At 35.2% G+C, this 12,899-nt stretch overlaps 1 protein-coding gene across 10 annotated transcripts in view; it reads right to left on the reverse strand.

The window, feature by feature from the left end:
• Positions 1 to 12,899, reverse strand: part of PICALM (phosphatidylinositol binding clathrin assembly protein) — a 128,132-nt gene that overhangs the window by 57,652 nt on the left and 57,581 nt on the right. For all 10 annotated transcript variants that reach the window (XM_044668211.1, XM_044668208.1, XM_044668210.1 and 7 more), the window contains exons 6-9: positions 9,362 to 9,473; positions 6,540 to 6,646; positions 5,571 to 5,612; positions 422 to 507 (exon numbers count right to left, since the gene is read on the reverse strand). In XM_044668211.1, coding sequence (XP_044524146.1) covers positions 422 to 507; positions 5,571 to 5,612; positions 6,540 to 6,646; positions 9,362 to 9,473 — 347 coding nt within the window. The remainder of the gene's footprint in view (positions 1 to 421; positions 508 to 5,570; positions 5,613 to 6,539; positions 6,647 to 9,361; positions 9,474 to 12,899) is intronic.

Raw genomic sequence — 12,899 nt, forward strand, 5'->3', positions numbered from 1 at the left:
CAGAAAATTGAATGGGGAAATCTGAATTACAGTCATAATATTTAGTACAATTTCCTCTAAAAATTAAAAATGTATATAAAAAAGATGGGTCCAAATACTAAAAAATTAGCTCAGAGTCTATGAAAGATATATCCAAATGCCCTTAGAGGAAGAAAATCTGAGAAAACAAAATTGAAAGGGTATCATAAATCATAATATTGTATAAGAATTTGATGGCCATGTGAAGATAATTTTATCACTTATTTACTATATATATATAACAGCTTAGAAAATAAAAAGGCTTAGAAGTCATATACCTACTGAAATGCTTAAAAGTTATAATTTGGTCCTATAAAAATGATACTGAAGTGAAATCTTAAAATAATTAGTAACAAACTACCATTTGGAATAAAAAATTCAAAGGAGAGCTTTACAAAGGTACCTGCTTGCAGCTGTTGAGTCTTTGATTTTTTTTCCTTCCAAAGAGGCTAAATGTTGTTCCAAAGCATCAAGAAGACTGCTGGGAGCCTGAAAAAAATAAATAATTATGAAGAATTTCACAAATGAGTTAGTCTAGCTAAACATAAGTGACAAATAATATGATATGGCTGATCAAAGTATAAATTACTCTACTACTTCAGTATTCATTTATAAAGCATAATTTCACTTATGGCCATAAAGAATTAGCTCATTTTTCATTGGGATAATGGCCAAGGTAAATGTTAAAATTTTCATAGCCCCCAAACAAGTTGGATACTATGTAAAACATATAAAAAAACATTAAGAGTAATGCCCATCTCCATAAAATCCTTACAAATGGAGATCATAACTCACCTTTTGATAAGCAGCCTTCCAGATTTCTCTCATTAAAAATAAGAAACCAAAGTCATCTTTATTGTTATCTCTTTCAAGTAATTCTATTCGACTCTGTCATAGGTGATACCTTGTGGTCAGAATCCCTTTAAGGATGAATTTTCACTTTATTAAATCTAATTAGAGAAATGCTTATATCCTTTTGTCTTTCATTTCCTCTTTTCTGGTATTGACAATTTATCTAAATCAATTATATTGGATTTGTTTTAACTGCACATTATCTTTTACTTATTTTTGTTCCTTCAGTTGTGTATTACTTACTTTTCTCTTACAAGTTAATGGTCTTCTCTAAACCAGTGATGGGCAAACTTTTTAAAGAAGGGGCCAAAGGAAAGGAAATGCTCATCTGTCAGTCTGTTTCAACTCTTTCGAAGCTTCATTGTATTGTATCCTACTCATTGTATTCATTAGATTAGGAATAATGTCATGCAGCCAGATAGAACATTTCAGGGGGCCACATCTGGCCTGCAGGTCATAGTTTGCCCATCACTGCTATAAACCAACAAATAATCTAGAAATTAGTGTAAGACAACAAGAACAATTTCCTTTCTATTAAAATTAAGTTGATTTTATTTTTTTGTTGCTACTATTAATTATGACAAAGAATTTTTCCTAAAAACAAAAAAGATGGAGAAAAAAAATTCGATACAACCCATCAGCATATAGAAAAAAAATTTGAAAATATGCTATTTTCACATCTGTGCACTTCTGAGTTCTGAAAAAATGGAAAGGGATAGGGAATGGAGAGGAAAATTAAGTATCATAATACCTTACACTTATGTGCCAGGCATTGAACTTTGTGTTATATAATTATTATCTCATTTGATCACAATAACCCTATGAGATAGCTGCTATTATCCCCATTTTACAAATAAGGAAACAGAGGCAAATAGAGGTTAAATGACTTGCTCAGGATCACAGAGGTAGTTGAGGACAAATCTGAACTCAGATCTTCATGACTACAGACCCAGCACTCTATCCACTATGCTGCCTCGATGCCAAGTTTAAGATTGCTAGCTTTTATAAAGCAGTTTCAGAATGTAACTTATAATTCAGTTTTGATTATTTTGGAGCTGTTCTTTCCATTTATATCACTATATTCATTGTGGATATTTGTTTTTGGCTGAACTGACTTCATGCTTCTTTGAATTTGCCATGCTCATTACTTCTTTTAGCACAAGACTGTGTTATATTCAGATTAGCACGTTTTTTGTCATTCCTCAACTGATGGAAATCTACTTCATTTTTTGTTCTTTGCTACTACAAAAAGTGCTGCCATAAATATTTCAGTGGATATGTAGCCTTTCTTTTTGCCTATAACTTTTTGGGGTATATGCCTAGCAGTGGAATCAGTGATAAAAGAAACAAAAAGACTACATGGCACTAGAAGAGACAACTTGAGAATCATTGGTCTTCCAGAAAAGGCAGAAATTAATAGAAACTTGGACTCCATACTTAAAGAAATTATTCAGCAAAATTGCCCTGAAGTTCTACAACAAGAGGGCAATATAGACATTGAAAGGATCCATAGATCACCCTCTACACTGGATCCAGAAAAGAAAACACCCAGAAATATAATAGCGAAATTGAAGAGCTTTCAAGTTAAAGAAAAAATCTTACAAGAAGCCAGAAAGAGACAATTCAAATATCAAGGAGCACCAATAAGGATCACACAGGATCTGGCAGCCTCAAAGCTAAAAGACCGCAAGGCTTGGAATACAATATTCAGAAAGGCAAGAGAGCTGGGCCTTCAGCCGCGAATCAACTACCCAGCGAAACTAACCATATACTTTCAGGGGAAAGTATGGGCATTCAACAAAATTGAAGAATTCCAAGTTTTTGCACAAAAGAGACCGGGACTAAATGGAAAGTTTGACACTCAACCACAAATATCAAGAGAAAGATGAAAAGGTAAATAAGAAACAGAGGGAAAAGAAAGAAAACTCATAGTCTTTTAAGCTTGACTCTTTAAGGGCATAAATAAGATCTAATTATCTGTATTACTAGGTGGAGAAATGCTATGTATAATTCTCTGTAGTGAACTCTATACACTATTATAATATTCACTATTATAGCAACCAGAAGAATAATTCATAGGGAGAGGACAGGATACTAAATGGTCTAAGAAGACATGGGGGGTGGGAAAGAAGGTGGGAATAGTAGGGGACACCAAGAAAAATCCGAGTAAATAAGAAAAATAAGATGTTCTATTACACACAAAGAGGGCATGGGAAGGGGAGGGGATAAATAATACCATAAGAAGGAGAGGAAGAGAGCATAATCAAACCTTACTCTCAGTGTAATCAACCCGGAGAAGGAAGAGTAGCTTTATTATCCATCCGGATAAAAAACTCTATCTAACCCTACTGAGAAAGTCAGAAGGGATAAACCAAAGGGAGCAGGGGAGTGGGGAGGCCAAAAAAGGGAGGGGAGAAGAAAGGAGAGGGAATTCATTTGGTCTTTAAAAGACATTTGAGGACATAAAAGTTTTATTTAATAAAAGTTACCTTTCCTCAGAATTCCTAACCAATAGGGAGGGGAGAAAAAGCTAAAACAAGTCACCCAATGCAAATGAAAAATAATAGGTAAGCAATACAGAAGCTGAATACATTAGGTTGCATACAATTTCATTTAATAGTTGGTAGATAGTTCTAGTTCTGATCTGGAACTGTTCTCTAACTTTCTAATTATACTATAGCACTGGGATTTTGATGATGGGGAAATGCTGCCACATAACCGTCTAGCCTTTCAATTTAACCTAGAATCTCCTATACCAAAATCACAAAACATCCTGATAAATCTAAAACATCCTCATTTCTGTAGATTTTTTTTAATCCATAAAGTTCAGAGTAATTAATTTTCAGGCCACAGCAATTCTTAAGCTGTGATCTGCTTCAGTGAAGGGACTGTCCACACAAAAAGAACTATAAACTAAGCAATTAGGTTAAGGAAACCAATGTCCCAAAGTAACACTGTATAACTAACCTTGGACTAAGGGAAGAATGAAAGCCTGGTGGGCACAGAACAGGCAACATAAAATAGATGCTCAAAGGACAGGTCATAAGAGATTGATGTTGTTTGTCTCAGATGACTCATAGTACTCGGTATGAAAACTAAAACTTAGTACAGAAGTACTAACTAAACAGCTATTAAGATTGTAATAACAAAGCTGATTTCCTGACATTTCTTAACATTTGTGTTTAACATGCCTCCTAACTGAGTGGTCATCCAAAGGAAATTTAAAATCAGGAAAAATTAAAATGCACATTTATAAGTAAATGTATACACATTAAACGAATGTGCCATAAACCATGCATACTTTAATTATAAGGTTAATTAATTTTGTGGCCTATACACGAGAATTGTCGGCTATCCTTGTAAGGGAAGGAATTTATCTTTCTACTGTTGTCTTGTAATAGAAAAGAGCAGGCATGCTTCACCTTTTATCCTCTGGAATTGTGACTGGTCAAGGCCAAGATCAAAGTACTTAAATCATTCAAAGTTGTTTGACTTTATAATGATTTTGTTGTATAAATTGTTGATATACTGCTTTCTTCATTTTATATATCAATTCATGTAAGTATTCCTAGCTTTCTTGGTCATTTTTTTAAGGGCACAATAGTATTCCATTATATTAATAAGTCATAATTTACTCAGCCATTGACCAATTGATGTATGGGGAGTTCAACTAGTAGTTTTTAGTCTCAGGACAAATTCATTTAGGGGTGGCAAGGGCAAAAGACAATCTATTAAGTTGTACAGGTAGTTGGGGGTGGGTGTGCTTATCCCCCAGAAAGTCTGGTATAGGTAGCTATGGCAATGGCCATAACATCCTAATTACCTAGAACAGTGATGGTGAGCGAACCTTTTAGAGATGGAGTGCCAGGCCCTGCCCCCCCCTCCACCCCTTAGACTGAGTACCACTCCGCCTCCCCTCACAGGGGAGGGATGCAGTGCTCCCACTAGGCTGCTGGGTGGAGGGGCAGGTAAAGTGAGGAATATTCTCAGCTGAGTGTAGAAAGGGGGAAGGGAGTGGCCTATGCACTCTGCTCTGCTCCAAGCTCTGCCCACCTTCCCCCTGTGGGTTCCCATAGGGCTGCTGGGAAGAGGGGTGGGGGATGTGAAAAAATGTCATCAGACATGGTGGAGGGAGGGAAGGGAGCAGCTCCGCCTGAGTCCCTCTGTCTTTCTATTAATTTGGGGGGGGAAGGGGGGGAGAGAAGCTAGGGGGAAAGGGTGGCCACATGCCCACAGAGAGTGCTCTGCGTGCCGTATTTGGCTCTTATGCCATAGTTTCACCATCACTACCATAGAACAAGATAGAAAGAAGGGGAAGTGGCACAGTAAGAAAAGTGTTAGGAAGGCAGGCTTCTTTCAGAGGCAACACAGTAATGGAACCCTGGAGACAGTGGTCACAGACCTGGCAAGTTAACTAGCATAGACTAGACCAGACTAGAGGAACATCCACAGAGAGGGAGCAAACCCTAAATGTCTCATCATATCAGTATCCTAAGGAAAATGTTCTGGTTCCATCTTTATGATGGCTTCATAAAATATTGTAAAAATTGTCTTGATAAAGCAATGAGATTTTTCTGTATGATCTCATTATTGTCTTCTTTCTATGAACTCTTTCACTTACCCCTCTTTGCAGTTTTGTATCCTGTGTAATAAAATTATATATTATCCTTCGATAAGAAAAAACAACAACAATGTATTACCTGTGAAAGATCTGGTATATCGCCTCTGTCAATACCAACTTGCTGTAAAGGAGAAAGCATTAAATTTAAATTAACTTTTTATATGTACAAGTAAAACTTTTTAGAAAATATCATTTATCCAAAAATATTATGATTACAAAAGAATGTGATACAGTGGAAAAAACACTGCACTTGTTAAAACTGGATTCACAGCCTGTTGACTTGCATTGAGCACATGGGCAAATCACTTTCTCTGAGCCTGCTTTCTCATCTAGAAAATAGGGAATAATACTTGTACTATTTAAAACATTATTGGGTTGTGAGGGAAGTATTTTGTTAACTCTAAAGTGCTATATATAAATATAAATGTTTTTATTAAAATATATATACAAACATATATATTAGAAATACAGATTTAAAAAAAACTCAAAAAGGAAACTTACATAATTATTTCTAGTTATTGACTGCTCTTTAACAACTAAATGTTTTCAGCTGTCTAGGGAAGAAAATTAGAAATAGAATCTCATTCACAAGTGTCCAACTACCTTACTAGCAACACTCCTACCTGAGTAGTTATACTCCAAATATGTAATTACAACAAATCCAGCTTTGTATCTATCACATGCTAACTATAATAATGATGAAGGTGTAATGCTTATATGTTTTTAAGACACTTTTCCTAAAGGTATTGTGACAAGAAGAAACTAACTTCTTTCAACTGAGAAAACCAGGAGAACTATAACTTCCCATTCAAAAAGATCAGGTAATTTCTTAATAGCTGCATGGATAGTATTCAAAGTTGGTTTACAAAGTAATGTGGTTGCTCCCATTGTGTGATTCTTGTAATGAAATTTACCTAAGAATAATCATGTGCTACACAGGCAGGAATCTAAGCAACTGTATAGACCTGAATAACCTGCTTGATCACAATCTGAACTCCCAGATAAAATACAAATTTAATAAATTCTGTTAAATTAAAGACAATTTTACCTCTGCCACTTTAAGGAACTCAGAGATTCTTGTCATTCTAGTCAAAAACTTCTTATAGATGTCAAGACCTTCTTTGCACTGGTTCTTTTTCATATCGAAATATTTTTCTGTGAAAGAAAATGACTCTTATACTTTAACCAAAATGAATATAAGGATTCTGTTTCAATTTATACCTTTATCAGCATACTCTAGGCTGAACTCACAAAAACAGCTCAACTTTCCATAAATATCATGTATATTTAATATACTTAAGACTAGTAATTCATGTACTTTTGGCCTAAGACAAGTTATTCCACTTCTTAACAATGGAAAAATAAGTTTCTATACCTTATTCATTCTTCTACCATTATTTAAAATTTACCTAAATGTGCATACAATTTAAAATTCCAGATTATGGCTACTTTCAAATACATTTAACATACTTCTTGTTTAAACACTTACCTTCCATCTTAGAATCAATCCTGTGTACTGGTTCCAAGGCAGAAGAGCAGTAAGGGCTAAGCGATGGGATAGCCTAAGTTCACATAGTTAAGAAGTATTTGAGGGGCAGCTGGGTAGCTCAGTGGAGTGAGAGTCAGGCCTAGAGACAGGAGGTCCTAGGTTCAAACCCGGCCTCAGCCACTTCCCAGCTGTGTGACCCTGGGCAAGTCACTTGACCCCCATTGCCCACCCTTACCAATCTTCCACCTATGAGACAATACACCAAAGTACAAGGGTTTAAAAAAAAAAAAAAAAAAAAAGAAGTATTTGAGGTCCAATTTGAATCCAGGAACTCCTGTCTCTAGGCCTGGCTCTCAAACTACTGAGGCACCTATCTTCCTCCCGACCCCCCTCCCATTTAAAATGATTCAGACCTATGCTTTTTTTCATCTCTTAGGATTATCTATGAGGACTTTGCTTTACCCACCTCATATAGTTGTTATAAGGATAAACTAAGAAAGGATTTTTGGAGATACAAAGCTAAACAAGCATTAAGAATTAAAAAGCCATATTTTAATTTCTCTTTAGGTCATGAAAGATAACTCATTGTTTTGAAAGCCATGCCAACAACAGAGCATAAGCTTGGGCAAGTTCTATCCCCTTCTTTCTCTTAGTCTGATCAAATCTAAAAAATCATATTCAATTCTAAAAGCCACATTTTAGGAAGGCAGTTGCTAAGCTGGATGTGTCCAGGTTAGGACAAAAAGGTGCCAAAAGACCTCTAGATCATGCCATTTAGAGATAGTTTGAAGGTACTAGGAATGTTCAGTTAGCTTAGAGAAGACTCAGAGGGAATAATGATCAATATGTTCAAGTATGTGGAGGATTATCATAGAGATATGAACTGTTCTGCCTAGTCTAGTCTAGTACAGGCTCTCATCACCTCATGCTAGACTATTTCAATAGAATGCTGATCAGTCAAGCCTACCTTGAGTCTCTCCTCACTCTAATCCATCCTCCATCTATCCATCAAAATAATTTTCCTAAAGTACAGGTATGAACATATCGCCACCATCCCCCCTCTGCAATAAACTCCAGTGGTTCCCTATCACCTATAGGATTTGAATGCAAAATCTTCTATTTGGCATTTAAAGCCCTTCATAACTTAGCTTCCTGCTATCTTTCTAGGCTTCTTACATCGTTCTTTCTTCAATGTACACTTCGGTGACACTGGCCTTGCTTGCTGTCCCACAAACAAGAAACTCCCTCTCTTGGCTCCATATATTTTCTCTCACTGCTGCCCAAGTCTGGAATGTTCCCACTCCTCATCTCAGCCTACTGATTTCCCTGGCTTCGCAAGTAAAATTTCGCCTTCTACAGGAAGATTTTCCCATTCCCTTTTAATTCTAGTACCTTCCCTCTTATAATTATTCCTTAATTATTCTATAAAGCTATACCATATAACTTGTAAGTATATTTGTTTGCCTATTGTCCTTCCTATTTGATTATGAGGTCCTTGAAGGTAGGGATAATCTTCGGTCTTTTTGCATAAAGTAGCACTTTTTAGCACATAATAGGTAGGCACTTAATAAATGTTTATTGACTGATAAAAGGAGAAAACTCTGGAGCTACTTAATTAAAACTTCTTTTCTAAGATAACACTAAATCATTAAAGATTATCCTGATCCAGTCATTAAATCGACTAACTGTATTGGTTCTAGGATCATAGAAATAAGAAATGAGAATTCTAATAATGTGGCTACTTCACAGAGGATAAATTCAAGATTTGCCCGAAAAGAGACCTATTTGTTGCTTGTACTTTCAAGTAAAGTAACAAAGGGGTAAAATATGAATTATGCAGTCAAAATCTATAAACAGGAAAAGTGCACTTTCCGTTTATAGATTTTGACTGAATAATTCAGGAAGGAAGAGTTTTCATATGAAAAATTATTTTTAAAAAACAAAAAAATCAAATTTATTTATTTATTGTGTTTTATTCTGTATATTATTCTATATTTTAATATTTATTATTATAGTATAATCATTTTATTTCTAATTATATATTATGTAATATACAATATTATATTATAGAATAATTATATATTTTAATAAATAAATTAAATGTATTTATTAATAAATTTTAAAAATAAATACTTTTAATAAACTTACATAACAATATTAAGTTTATAAGAATAAATGCGTTTACAAAAGCCACCTTCCATACTGTTTTGGCAAATTAGTAGATTATGTAGGAGGCTGAAATCACACATAATCATTTTTCTAAAAATCAGTCATGAGAACACATGAACCATACCTAAAGAACAGTTGTAAGTTACTACTTCAGTAGACATTACTCACCCTAACTTTCAATATAAAGCAAGAAATGTTAGAAAAATAATTACCCAAGAGATTAATAATTCCTTCATTATATGCTGCAAAGAGTCTAATGGCATCTTTGAAAAGGAGCATGAAGGCAGCATTTATTACTCCATTGGTAAGCTCATTGCTATTAACCTGCAAAAAAATAAGAAAACATCAGATAAACAGATGTCTTAGATAAAATGCATCACTTTGTTACATATTTTCAAGCTATAATATACATCTAAGTAGTCAGAAAAAGTAAATTTTAAAAAATTTATTCTAAGATCAAAGCCATTAAAGATAGAAAGAAAACTCATATATACCAGAATAGTTGTGGTAGCACTTTTTGTAGGAGCAAGGAATAAAGTAGGGTCCATTGTGAAATGACTAAACAAATTGTGGTACACAAATATAATGGAATATTGCTAAATCACAAAAAATAATGTGAACTCAAAATGTAAATTAAAACAACTCTGAGATACCACCTCACACCTATTAGATTGGCCGATATGGCAATAAAGGAAAGTGACAAATGTTGGTAAGGATGTAGCAAAAATGGGACATGAATGCACCCAGAGGTGGAGTTGTGAACTGATCTAACCATTCTGGAGGGCAATTTTGAACTATGCTCAAAGGGCTATAAAACTGTGCATAGCCTTTGATTCTGTAATACCACACTACTAGGTCTATATCCCAGAGATAATAAAAAAAAGGGGGGAAAGAACCTACTTGTACAAAATATATTTTGTGTTTTTATATTTATTTATAGAAGCTCTTTTTGTGGTGGCAAAGAATTGGAAATTGAGGGGATGTCGATCAATTAGGAAATGGCTAAACAAACTGTGGTATGTGTTGGTGATGGAACACTATTGTGCAATAAGAAATGATAAGCAAGATGACTTCAGAAAAAGCTGAAAAGATTTGCGGGAACTGATGCAGAGCAAAATTTGTATGATGATCATCTGTGAAAATTTTGCTACTCTCAACAATGAAATCAATGATTTGGGCCAATCCTGAAAGGCTTATGATGGGGAATGCCATCCACCTCCAGAGAAAGAACTTTTGGAGCCATTTTTCACATCAGTGCATTTATGGTTTTATTTTGGGGTTTAGGTTATATAAGTGTGCTTTTACAACAATGAACAACATGGAAGTGTGTTTGATATGACAATAAAAAAATTTATTTTTTAAAAAAAAAGAATGTGAACAACTCTAAGGTACCACCTCACATCTACTGTTTTAGCCAATGTGACAGAAAAATAAAATGACAAATGCTATAAAGTAGAAAAGCAGGAACATTAATGTACTGTTGATGGTGTGAATCAATTTAACCATTATGGAGAGAACAATTTGGAGCTATGTCCTGTATCCCAGGTAACTAGACCTATATCCAAAAGAGATCAAAGGAAAAGGAAAAGGAAAAGGACCTATCTGTGCAAAAATATTTATATAGAAGCTCTTTTGGTAGTGACAAAGAACTGGAAACTAAAGGGGTGGCCATCAACTAGAAAATGGCTGAAAAAGTTGTGGTATATAATTGAGACGGAATATTATTGTGATATAAGAAAAGATGAGCAAGACGGTTTCAGAAAAACATGGGAAAACTTATATGAACAGATGCAAAATGAAGTGAACAGCATCAAAATATTATATAGTTACCAGCAATATTGTAATGATGATTAAATATGAAAAACTTGCTTATTCTGATCAATACAATGGTCCAAGACAATTCTGAAAGATATGATAAAAAATGCTATCCACCTCCAGAGAGAAAATTGATGGAGTCTGAGTGCAGACTGAAGCACATTTTTTCCATTTTATTTTTATTGTTGTTGTTATTATTATTTGGGGGGTTGAGGGGAACACACAACATGGCTAATATGGAAACATGTTTATGAATTTACATGTATAATTGATATTACAGGAGGCAGCTAGGTGGCTCAGTAGACTGAGAGCCCTAGAGACAGGAGGTTTTGGGTTCAAAATGACCTCATTCATTCCCTAGCTGTATGACCCTGGGCAAGCCACTTATTCCCCTTCACCTAGCCCTAACCACTCTTCTGCCTTAGAACCAATGCACAGTTCTAATAAAAAAGGTAAGAGTTTTTAAAAAAACAATTGTTTTTTAATTGAAATAGTACATTTCTTGCCTTCTCAATAGGTGAGGTGGCACAGGGAGAGGATTCAGATCTCAAAATTTTTAAAAAAACAAATGCTGAAAATAAATAAAAAAAAAAGAAGTAACATGAAGACTTTAAAGAGGCAGGGAAGACAACATGAACGGATGCATAGTAAAATAAGTAGAATCAGGAAGACAATATAGAGACCATGACTACTATGTAAACAACAAAAATCCAATACTGGACACTAAATAAAATGGGGGCGGAGGGAAGAGAGGAGGGAGATTAAAATGTTTCTTCTTTTCTTACCAAATTCCAGGTCATTCTCAATGACTTTAGCTTCTGGTTCACTATTTACCTCATCTGATACCTGTCCTTAAACTATAGGAATTCAATGTTTATCTTAGAGTTTTCTCAAACTCTCAAATTCCCAATTTCTTCATTTCCTCAAATCACATGACCCAATAAACTCCATCTGAGTTGCAAAAGGGATTGGCACACAAAATAAATCTCACCATTGCTTACATGTGTTCCATTTCCCTAATTAGAAACTCTGACATTTCCCTATCTGACCATAACCTTTTATCATTCTACCTTTAGCTATAGCTCATCCTTCCTTTTACCATTCTTCACCTTCATAAAAACTTCCAATTCCTTCTACTCTTCACTGCTTTCTCAGGCCACTACCCAAACTCTGATTTGACTTTCTTCTCTCTCCAATATCAATCAGATAATTGGCCATTTCAGCTTGGCCTGTTGTACACATACTAGCCTCTGCTCTAGAATCCCTTGCACTTTTATTCATATCTTTCCTCATCTCTTCCCAAACCTGAGCCCTGGATTAATGCTTTTCTCTGCTCCCACTAACGAGCCTAGAAGTTTCCCAACAGTGATGAATGAGTGTATTACACATTCATGTTACCAAACTCAACTTGGCTCTCCTGCAGCACAGCTGTCCTTTTAATCCTCTTTATTATCTATTTCCTTCCCCACAATTTTCAAAACCTTTTCTTTACTCTTAAATCTTCCTACATCCAACTCTCTCCTCACTACTGGCTGAGGACCTTACCTCAGCAAAAACTGAAGCCAGTGGAATAGTTCCTCTTTTTTGAAAAACCTGGTCTTCATCTCAAAACACCTTGACATTATTTCCCAGTCCTATATTGTATTCTTTTTTTTCCAAACATTTATTAATATTCATTTTTAACATGGTTACATGATTCATGCTCCTCCTTTACCCTTCGCCCCCCGCACTCCCCCCACCCATGGCCGATGCACATTTCCACTAGTTTTGTCATGTGTCCTTGATCAAGAGCAATTTCCAAATTGTTGGTAGTTGCATTGATGTGGTAGTTTCGAGTCCACACCCTCAATCATGTCCACCCCGACCCATGCGTTCAAGCAGTTGTTTTTCTTATATGTTTCCTCTCCTGCAGTCCTTCCTCTGAATGTGGGTAGC

The sequence above is a fragment of the Gracilinanus agilis genome, chromosome 3 (assembly GCF_016433145.1).
Source record: "Gracilinanus agilis isolate LMUSP501 chromosome 3, AgileGrace, whole genome shotgun sequence".
Lineage (NCBI taxonomy): Eukaryota > Metazoa > Chordata > Mammalia > Didelphimorphia > Didelphidae > Gracilinanus > Gracilinanus agilis.